This window comes from Aricia agestis, chromosome 20 (genome assembly GCF_905147365.1).
Source record: "Aricia agestis chromosome 20, ilAriAges1.1, whole genome shotgun sequence".
Classification (NCBI taxonomy): Eukaryota; Metazoa; Arthropoda; class Insecta; order Lepidoptera; family Lycaenidae; genus Aricia; species Aricia agestis.
The window spans coordinates 5,913,128-5,925,283 of NC_056425.1; the positions used below are offsets into that span (position 1 = coordinate 5,913,128).

The following is a 12,156-nucleotide window of genomic DNA, read 5'->3' on the forward strand; positions in this document are numbered from 1 at the left end:
GTATGAACAGTTAATTTATTTGGAGTTGAAGAGCCAAACAAACTCCTTTCTTTGAATAGTGAATCGTCATTATAACTTTGCCTTTCAACGAATTAGATCAGGAAATGAGAAAGCTTCCTAAATTACTTTTAGGAAAGTTTTTCCTAAATTATTTATTTGAAAGGGCTAACTTGAACGCGCTAATCTCAGAAACTACTGGTCCGATTTGAAAAATTCTCTTAGTGTTAGATAGCCCATTTATTGAGGAAGGCTACAGCCTTCCTATAGGCTATATTCTAAGACTAATAGGAAAATGTGGAAAAAACGGAGGAAATTATTTGAAAGGGCTTATTTCGCGAACTACTGGAGCAATTTTAATATTATTTGGCACAGATAAGAAGTAGACCACGTGAAGGATTATAGGCTATCGATTTTAATCATTTTTTCAGTGTAGCTATATATTTAATACCCAGTGACGGATTAAGACTACTTGATGCCCTAAGCAATCCATGCCTGTGGGCCCCCCTATTCGTATGTCAACTATAATCGGTCTTTAAGCCTTTACCGCCTAAAAACATTAGTTTTCTCCTAGAAACTTTTTGGTGTGTTTTTTGGTGAAGTTAGAGTGAGACGTGATGCCCTAAGGACGGAATTTTTTTTCGCCTCTTCTGGTGCCCCCTCAGACGTGATGCCCTAGGCAATTGCTTAATTTGATTAAGGGTTAATCCGTCACTGTTTATACCCGTGCGACGCCGTGTGGGTCGCTAGTTTATGATATAAATATTTATACACAACGAATTTTACGCAAAGGTCGTAAAGAGGGCGCTACTACCACTAATATTCATATCGGAATATTAACAAAAACGTTGTCAAACGTCGTATATAACTTTTTTACGGCCTATGCTGGTGCTGCCTTTCGATGTGCTAAATAAAGACAAGCAGGCCATTTAGCCGAAACATTTTCGTTTTCGCTTCGTTATAGAATCGCCGATCAAAATGTATGGAATTGACATAAGACGAGTCGAACGTCAACGTCATACTAACGAACGCTTATGTCAATTCCATACATTTTGATCGGCGATTCTATAACGAAGCGAAAACGAAAAGATTTTGGCTCACCCCCCAGGTCTTTCATAGTTATATACTCTATAAGGGGAATAGATTTGTAGGTAGATGGCGGATAAGAACGTACTTTGGGTTATGAAAGTCGTTATCTAACAGCTGGGCTTAACAAAACTGACCAAAATTACGTAGATCGACCTTGCATGAATCAATCATTATTCATTACTCTGTTAGTGCAATATTTAAAATCAATAATTATAATGTCACCAGCAGTATTTCCGGAGCAATACGACCTCCTTAAAAGGCCGGCAATGCACCTGCAGCTCTTTTAATGTTGCGAGTGTCCATGGGCGACGGTAGTTGTTTTCCATCAGGTGACCCGTTTGCTCGTTTATATTATGTAAAAAAAATTATATATCTTTTGCATGAAGAAATACGATTAAAAACCCAAAATGTTTATATATCTTTCAGATTTGCCTTTTCGGTACCTTAGCGAACGCCCTGAATGTGGCAGTACTCACCCGGCGCGACCTCGCCGCGGCGCCCATCAACAGGCTGCTGAAGTGGCTGGCGGTGGCCGATGTCTTTGTGATGCTGGAGTACGTCCCTTTCTCCATATACAGGTATCTGGTGAGTTGAAAAGAGACAGAAATAAGGATAATATGTACTAGTGCGTGTTGCCGAGAATGGTATTTAGTATGTACTATCAGAGAAGTTGATTCCTATGCAAATCGGGGACCTAAGTAGTTAGGTTGCGTTACGTCAAACCCAGCTGACAAATCACAATTAACATTGAATTGACATATTCGACCAAATAATGTGGGTCTGTCAATTGCATAGGAATCAAGTTCCTCGATGGTACCATCGAAGAAAATTCACAGTCAGTTGACGGACCTACGCATAGACTTATAATATATACTGTCGTATTATAGGTTTATGGACCTACGTGAATGAAGGTTTTCGATACCATTTGCCACCAGAGGGACGGTAGGGTCTTTCGTGTCAAATGTCGTGTCAGACAGACATATATGACAGCTATATCGTGACATGTGAAAGCTATTTCGTGACACGTAACAGCTGTTTGACACGACGATTGATACTCTACGGCAGCTACATAGCGCCATTTGTCCCTCAAATAGCAAACGCATGCCCTTGTTGAACAAAAAAAAGGCACAACGTGGACAAAGCTATTGGTCGAGAATCGAGATCTATCAATTCAATGTTAGCTCATAGCTGTGATCTGACGGATGGGTTTGATACAACGCGACCAATTTACGCAGGTCCGCCATCTGCCTATGAATTAACTTCTCTGATAGTACTATCATAAAAGTTGATTCATAGGCAGTTAATGGACCTATGTAATTTGGTCGCGTTGTGTCAAACCCAGCCGGGAGATCTAGACCAACATTGAATTCACATAACGCGACAATATCACATAGGTCCGCTATCTACTTATGAATCAAGTTCTACGATGGTACACCGTACAAGTTACAAGATTATCTCGTTAATGGTGTGACAGTAAATTCATCCATCTACTTTCAACGTTTTAATCATCACCGTTGTTACAATTGTGATAAAATACAAATTTCTCAATGGATGATTGATGGACCAGTATGGATGGATTAATTGATTCATGCCTTGTTCGATCTAACCCGCGTTACCTATTAACCAACAAAAATTTTATATTAACGTAAGTCACACGGTGACATTCCCTGGTCAGTGTGACCAAAGAGAATGTATTTGTATACTACAGTGTGACCTAACATACTAAAAACAGGGAATGTCATTTATTAAGCAGTAAACAAAGAGAGGGAGAGAGAGAGAGAGGAGAGAGAAAACACTCATGATTTTTAAGAAGAGTTTAATAACTTTATTTGCGTTCTTCTCACATTCTTATAATTATGATATTACTTATTATTTTATTTGCCTATCCCCTTCCCAATTGAGAAAGAATTGTAGTATGACATTTGACTGAAATCGATTGGCTGATGGCTGATGATATTTCCAGCTGTTCCCCGGACAGGCGGAGCGGCCGTACTCGTGGGCGGTGTTCATGCTGTTCCACATGCACTTCACCCAGCTGCTGCACACTGCCTCCATCCTGCTTACCCTCACCCTGGCTATATGGAGATACCTGGCCATCAAGTGAGTACTTAAAATGTAAGGAATCTTGAGCCGCCTCCGTGGTCCAGTGTTTCAGAACGTGGCTTTTGGCTTCGAGTTTGTGAATTGTGGGTTCGATCGCCCATGTTTTCAAGTTTAGTTAGGACAATACAAAAAATCATGTGATCGGCTCCTGATTTTCTCACAAGAAAGTTGATCAATGCGTCGGATGGGCTTAAAAAAGGAGCGGATCTCTCACCAGTCGTGTCGGTCATCTGTCTCTTGTTAACTGCGCATGTTATAGTATTACATTTTTAACTAATACATATTACATAAATATTATGATTTTATGATTGTTTTAAAAATATGTAAATAGTTTAGAATCTATGCTAATAATGAAACTAGTATTATTTTGTATAAACTGTACCAGTGGGCGGGTCGAAGAGTGGGGACACGTTATAAAAAACTGTTCTTTACGTGTTCCGACACTTTTGCTCGGGCCATGATTGAAGAAGCATCTCTATTTGACGTGTTAAAGATAAGTATTACTTTCTACTGCCATAATGTTTGTGTAATATGTATTAGTTAAAAATGTAATACTATAACACGCACACACTTGGGAAATAATCCTTGTAATTAAACATGACTTTAGGTGAAATTAAAAACTACCAGCTTCTGAGCCCATATTTTATTTCAAAGTTTGCTTAAACTTTAAATAACTTTAACCTTTGTCTAATAAAAAAAAACACACTATAATAAACAAACAATAAAGTTGTGGCGGTACCCACAATTCGCCGAACAATCCTACATCGCGCTATCGAAGTTTCGGCGAACGGCAAGACATAATAATATATACAACCAACCAAACATGCTATCTCGCTCAGTTGGAAGATCTTCCTTTTCGGCCGCCACGAACAACGTTAAAAAGTTATACCCTAAGTACAATGTTTTGTTGTAAAGTAAGTAAATAGGGGTTAAAATATTATGTATTAATATTATTCATTTTACAATTTGAATACCAGAAATTAACACAAAAGCTCGTTTCATAGCACTTGTCACTGCGCTTTCTAAACTTACACAAAGCTTATTTTCAGCTATTTAAACTTCAACACGTGAGCTTACTATGCCTGAAATCCTTTATAAAAAGTTTTGCATTCACGCTAGGTACGTGTTTTACGATGTATTAAATTCTTCCAAACGTAAAAAATGTCGCATCGGTAACTCGAACTACGTGGTCTCGGAGAGATAGCACAATATAGCACCAAATACAATATATTATACTCCACTCGGGCTAACTTGTCGCTAGCGGTCATTGACTCCCTGTCAAAAACTTGTCATTTTCCATATAAAACCACGATTGGCAATATCTGACACTTCATTGTCAATCGGGGCTTATATGGAAAATGACAAGTTGTTGACAGGGAGTCAACGACCGCTAGCGACAAGTTAGCCCGAGTGGAGGATAGTACAAGTATAGCCAGTGACGGATTAATCCATGCCTGTGGGACATCCATATCCATATTATTATCTCAACTAGAATCGGTCTTTGACTCTTTACTCTTCTGGTGCCCCCTCAGACGTTATGCCCTAGGCCAGGGGCTCCCAATCTTTTTCAGCACAATATTTTGTCACTGCGCCCCACTCTAGCTAGCTATTACAAAAATATACATAAATAAACACCTTAGGTTAAGCAGGTAAATAAGTAATAATAAACAAATATATTTTAATCATCTGCCTGCTTTGCATAATTAATATTATATTTTTATTTTACAGTACATATTTGTGGTTTTGGATAATGGTGGAGGATCGACTCATGGCGCCCCTCTTGCCTTTCCACGGCGCACCAGGGCGCCGCGGCGTACAGCTTGGGAACCCCTGCCTTAGGCAATTGATTAATTTGATAAAGGGTTAATCCGTGACTGAGTATAGCTTAAGAAAGGTTGTGAAGGAACAAATAGATGTCGCATCGTTGAAACATACAAAAAAGTCGGTGATATTTCACAGTTAAAAATATTATAGCTGTGTAAAAAACGCACTTTTAAAAGAATGCCTGTGCACATATTAATATATGCCTGATAGCTAACAATCATTTATAATAGTTATACCAGCAGGGCTAAAATAGTCGCTTTGAAGAATCATGATATGAATCATAATATAATTCATTTTTCTAAAATCGCAAAATGCAACTCTGCTTGCAATTCATTTCTATATTTTTGTAGGTACTGATTTGACATTTGTCAGTTTGACAGTTTTGACAATACCCACAACTTCAGTTTGTTTGTCGCACTGAAACTGTACATTTTTCAGCAAGAAAAATTAGTCTATGACCTTTATCGGCTCACAAAATGTCTCATATCATATACCAAAATTTCACCAAAATCACTCAAGCAGTTTGGGCGTGAAGAGGGTAACAGACAGACAGAAAAACATAAACGTTATATATGTCGTAGGATGATTTGATAAATCCGTGTTTTCGCGAAATCCCTAGAATTTTCGCGAAAATTCGATTTATCAAATCATCCTACGATATCGTAGGATGATTTGATAAATCGAATTTTCGCGAAAATTCTAGGGATTTCGCGAAAACACGGATTTATCAAATCATCCTACGACATATACAATTACGTTCAATTTTACGTTCAATTTTTTTGTCTTTCAATTGTATTATTCTTGTGGTGTAATGGTCAAAATCCCCCATAAACGTTTATTTATTTATTTACAGACACACTTTCGCATTGTAATATTAGTAAGGAAGTATGGATTCTCCAGGTTTTTTTTATATAACATTGCATAGGTATAAAATTTTCAGGCCTACGGGCTTTTATAGGGTCTATCATGATAAGCAAGGTAATTTCCTCTTACTGTAATGATAAAATATTATGTCCGCTTTGAAGAGCTATTAATTACTATATTTGGTAACTGATAGCTAGAGTTTTCATTACTTTGATTGATATCAATTTTCCTTAATTTCATAATCTATTTTTGGTTCAGCCTCGTGTATCAAATCAAAATTAATTCTGGTGATATTAAATTCTTTCTACGTTGATATAGCATTAAACTATCAACTCCCAAGCGGTCGAATTTGACCGCATTAACAGTAGATTTCCAAGAATCTGCAATCGAAGTTTTTACTTGACTTCCGCTTTTGCTATTCAGATCATTTTTGCCATTTCTCTTCTCTTTTCTTCTTTTCTCTAACAAGACCAACCAAAGATACAGCGCAAGAAACCAAACGTTATGGCATAAAGTTTAGTTTCTTGCACTGTATCTAACTAAATTAAAAACATGTGGACTTGATAGTTCACATGTTTTTAAAATTTCGTCATATTTCGCTAATGGGCAAATAGATAAATTGTGTATACTGTATATACGATGATTACATTGTAAGCTTTATAGAAAAGCTTTGTAAACCTGTACAGAATATAACGTATCTACAAGAATTTGGCTTTTACAAAAGTCGATTCTTGTGACCGAAAATGCTATTTGTTAAAAATTATGGATAAGGTTGATGATGATTGATGACTTAATTTGCTGAGCAAAATAGTTTTTATGAAATCAGAAAGCTTGAAAAATGCTCAAAGCGTATAAAGTTTGACAGTTTCAGATAGTTCATTGCTGCAGCTACCAGCTAGAGTTTAAAAAAGAATATATAAAATTTTCCGATGCAAGTGCAACTATCTCTTGAAATACAAGCAACTTTGGACTTTGATCTAGAGATCTTACTCGTTTACTTGATTAAGTTAAAGCCAAAAGTACTTATTGATTTTAAAGCAGATTTTTAGTATTATAATATAATACTAGCTGTCCTGGCAAACATCTGTTACTAAAACGTAGTATATCATGATCAAAAAATATCTAAGTTGAAGATAAAATAGAAAATAACTAGCATAGAAAACATCGCTTAAAAATAAAAATACCCAAGAGAGAAGCACACCTAATAACATCGTTCATACGAGTATTATCACTTATGAACGCTGTCCCCATATGAATAAGGTCGAGTTCAGTACACCAGCTATGTACAGTATGAAGAATATTGCTCATATTTCCACCAGGACAAGACGTATATTGTTTTATATTGCACTTGTACCAAGAATAATACAGTATGTTGCTGAAGTAAAGAACCATCAACAAAAATAAGCTTTAGACTAAGGGCCTGCTTCACCACTCCTGATAAGTGCCGGATATGCTATCTACCACCTTACTTGACAGATAGAGTATGGAGAACCTGTCAAAAAAGTTGTAGATAGCCTATCCTAGCAAAGAGTATCTCCATAATCTATCTATCTATATAGTCTAGTAGTATAATAATTATAGCTGCCTCTTTCTAAATGTATGCTTGTCCCTCTCCAAGGTACCCGTCGCATGGCGCATCATTATGCTCTGACCGGCGCTGCTCGCTGGCTATCCTGTGCAGTTTCCTCCTGCCACCCGTGCTGTGCATACCCTCATACTTTGTGAGTACCATCGAATAAATTGATTCGGGGGCAGATGACGGACCTGTCCAGCGGATACGTCATTTGGTCGGGTTATATGTCCATTCAATGTTAGTCGTGATCTGACGGCTGGGTTTGACATAGCGCAACCAAATTACGTAGGCCATCTGCCTATGAATCAACTCTCTGATTGTACCTTCATAAGTAACCACTAATCCTGTGATAAAAATCACGACATCTGTTGATGATGATTACCAGAAATGTGATAACGTGATATTTAAACGAAGCCTCAGATAGTATACCCTATAATTATTATCAGAGAAATGTACTTATCGGCAGATGATGAACTTACGTAACTGAGTATACTAAAGATCGCCCAATGGTCGAAATTCGACCTTAGTTTCAACGACATTAGGACTACTACCTATATTTTGTAAAAAATATTGACTTTATCATATTTTTTTCAACTCTTGTCTTTGGGTCTCAGCTGATCTCAGACTGGCCGTGTAAGCATTGTCTAATAGTATCTTAGATTCAATAAAAAAAACTATAATCCATTTTCAATTTGTCACCTTGTTGTCAACAGACTTCAACCATAAATAAAAGAGTATAATTCGTATGTTTAGGCTTGTCACTCAAAAACCTGTCATTTTTCCTAGTGTGTGTGTTGTAGTGTGTGACGTAATGTTTTATTTGTTAAAAAAATGTATGATAAAAGCATAATTTCAAAATAATATTAGCTCGATGCACTCCTTCACCATATAAACTTTAAGTGTGCAAAATTTCATTCACCAACGTTTCCCCGTTTTTCGTAAAAAGAATAGAAAAGGGATACAAAGTTTTTGGCTCACGTTCACGTCAGAATTATAAGATTAAGAACATGAGCGCGCTTTCGTGTACGGCACATACACTAGCACTATCAAAATATCAATCCTACGGTTACGGCCTACGAAGGCGAAACCAGTTTCACGAAACCGATCACCGTAACCAAAACCAGTGTGGGAGGCATTATTATGAACTTACCTGTATAATACAGGGTGCAATTAAACCTTCCTGCCAAATTTTGATATATTGATCCTTTATTAATTTTTAAGTTAAAAATAAAAATACACGTATTTTTTCTTTTATAATGAGAAATAGCTTTCGAAAGTTATCCTAAAAAACACTACAATTAATGGACACGATGCGTCTCCCGCGTTACCCCCTCTCATTCTCCCGCGCCGCGAGTGACCGTTCTGCAACGATTTTAAATAGGATAAAATATGTCATTGAAAAAAACATAACACCCAATTTTTTATTGTTAAATGGAATCTCTTAGTGATACCTTAGCCCTGGAAAAAAATTGGCAGGAAGGTTTAATTGCACCCTGTATAGTATAGTAATGTTATTAGGGCATTGTAATGCATAACAGGCTGACTGTACATAAATGAATTAAGTACACATAGACTGGGTTGCACCAGCTAACTTTAACTTTAACTACAGTGCAAAATGTCAAATCTTTGGTTAAAGTTAAAATATATGGCGTCCTTACCTCCGCTCATACGTGAATTTCTCCGGTTAAAGTTAAAGCCAAAGGACGCCATATTTAACTATAAAAATAACTTTAGTTAAACTTTAACTTTAACCACGCCTCTGGTGCAACCCAACCTTAATGTAGTTTGTAAAAATTAATAAACTTAGTTTGAACATGGCAACGTAGTAAAGGGTAATAATAACTGTACTAATGGAAATTACTGTTATTTTAACTAATAGCGTTTGGATTTGGAAATTAAAACGAGAAAACATACGAGAACAATACTATATTCAGAATGGCAGATACAAAAGAGAGAGGACAAGGGCAATGACAAAATGACGTTGACATTGACAGATCAAATAGGACAATTAAGACATTTATCTATGGCACCATGTTGCAATTAAAAAATAATTTAACATGTACTAATATTAGATTTCACTTAGTTTTTTCATACTTGTGTATTTTAAGTTTTAGATAAATCTCAATTAAGTATTTAGCACACTTGATTATTATATATTTTGATATTTGGCTAATAGAATAAGCTATAGAGAAATGTGAAATTTTATACATACCTACTTCTTAAATACACATAGAGTTTATATAAAAAAATGTACTAAGTATATTATAAAATGTACTAAATATATTTTTTTACATTTTTCTACTTTCATATTGAGTTTTATACAAGCAAAACTGCTTTTATGGTTTTTATTTAGAATCAACTTCTGTACCTATGTCATACCTAAAAAGCTACCTTCAGTACAACCTTTTGGAGCCAAAAATATTATTTAAGTTTGCCAACAAAACATTACGTGATACAAATCCTAAAGCTATAATCATTAAATTATTATAATTTGTATTTCGTCGAGGCAATACCAGCCTACATAGCATACGCCAACGAGATATCTCACTCTACATGTTTTCTCGATGTTTGATGGTTTGTCTCTTCATCTCTATTCACCCTAGCATGACAAACATTTTTTCTCGCGTAGATCTATCATCGAAATAACACATTTTTATAGAGTTTCGTCGAGATAATGTCGAGATTTTGATCTCGAGAGTGAGATATCTCGTTGGCGTATGCTAGGTAGGCTAGTCAATGAAAGATTGGCGAAAGTAACACCCCAAAGGCAATATTAATTAAGGCGGGACGAACCTCGTACTTTAATTATTTGCGTCATGCCATCGATCACTTCGATTGGCTACCTTGGACAGAGCTAAAAGATTGTAGATATGGCACTTAAGCTAAGGAATTAGTAAAATTGCATTCGATAACTTAAACAGCGAATTTGGCAACCAAATTGTATGGAAATTGACTAAACGCATCGTTATGTGACATGACTTTTGAGATTTGCGACTGGCCCGCAGTACTTTTCCTTATAATAATTTAATTCTATTTCTAGAATCTCAAAAAACAAAAAATATGAGCGCTAGGTAAAGCGTGTAATATTTTTGTTGTAACTTTTTATTTTTCAATAATCAATATTTTATTGTTTAGAAGAATTTTCAAATAACGGCCACTTTTGGAGCCAAAAATTGTCGTAAATGAATGTTATTGAACAAAAAAAAAGTTATAACAATCACCAACTATCAAGACTATCAAGTGCATGACTGTTCTGATTATTTAAAGTCTGGTTTTCTAAAAAAAGAAATTGTGGGTGGCGCTAGTTCGAGCCTTCGAGGTAGTGCGGGCACACCGGGCCCTTAAAACATCACTGTCGACCAGATTTCAAGCGAAATCCAACCGACTGGTATATCTGACACGTTTTATTCTATGGAGTTATTATACACGTTTTATTCTGCGAATCCAATATATCATTTTAATAGACACACAACGTGAGAGTACGGGGTTGTTGCGGATTTCGTTTGAATGTCGTTGCAGTAACTATCACAGTGAATATTCACTTGTCGAATATTCTACATCTAACGCAGAATCTGGAATATTCTTTTTTAATTTTTTTTACGACCTAAAGTTTACGACACATAGTAGCAATGTTGGGAAACATATTTTATCTATACATCTATACAATTATACATACATACATACATATAAATAAAATTAGAGTGTCTGTTTGTAATATTGAAAGAACCGTTTTTTACTAAATGCATAATATTATGAATGTATATAGGGTACAGACACCAAAACAACATTTTTTACAATTTTTGACTGTATGTCTGTCTGTCTGTCTGTTTGTTCCGGCTAATCTCTGAAACGTCTGGAGCGATTTTGACGGGACTTTTTAGGCACATTAGAATAACTTAGGCTACTTTTTAACCGACTTCCGAAAAGGAGGAGGATATATTTAACTTTTTTTATAAAGGAACCTTAAAAAGGGGATTTTTTTTTCTCTTTTTTATTATCTTTGTTATCACATTTTACTGACGCGGACGAAGTCGCGGGCAACAGCTAGTATTATTATAAATGCTAAATAAGTCCATCAGCCTGTTTTTCAGTCTGTCTTTCAGTATGTAGGCTTACATCGCTTTTTTTCCCGTGGTGCTCCCACTCTTGTTCGGACATTATAATGTCATTACAATTTGACTGTCTCCCGCTGTGCTTGGGGAGGGAAATTAGATATTATCTCCTACTCCTCCTATCATTATTCTGATTAATTTCATTGCGGGTCCCAAGACAGATTTAGCTTGTCCCTCGGGCATCCCTGAGATCATATCAAAGGGTTTTCGTGGTTGGTTACCACTGTTGATCCTGGCGACACAGGATTTGTAGTGGTGGGAATGTGTGGTGGGCCTTTTGCCCGTTTTTATTTTTACATCGCTTTACCATTTTTATGAAATTTTGTGTGTCAGTAAATCCTGAAATAGGAAATCGGATAGTTTTTATCAAAGAGAATGTCATATACTACGTAACAGTTTTTATACCGGAAATACGAGGTAGTAACCGCTATAAACGAATTTTAGCGACCTTATCTTCAACATATTATTATAAGAATATAATATCATATACGAGTACTTACAAAACATGCAAAAATGATTTTTTTTCCAAGAAACGAGCCGATAGATATCCCACTAGTATTTTATTGTGTTCAATTTGGACTTACAGTCTCATTA

At 36.0% G+C, this 12,156-nt stretch overlaps 1 protein-coding gene across 1 annotated transcript in view; it reads left to right on the forward strand.

The window, feature by feature from the left end:
* The window catches only part of LOC121737272 (G-protein coupled receptor dmsr-1-like), a 49,806-nt gene that overhangs the window by 30,045 nt on the left and 7,605 nt on the right, over positions 1 to 12,156 (forward strand). The window contains exons 3-5 of the mRNA XM_042128896.1: positions 1,513 to 1,671; positions 3,050 to 3,186; positions 7,496 to 7,598. Of these exons, the coding sequence (XP_041984830.1) occupies positions 1,513 to 1,671; positions 3,050 to 3,186; positions 7,496 to 7,598 (399 nt within the window). The remainder of the gene's footprint in view (positions 1 to 1,512; positions 1,672 to 3,049; positions 3,187 to 7,495; positions 7,599 to 12,156) is intronic.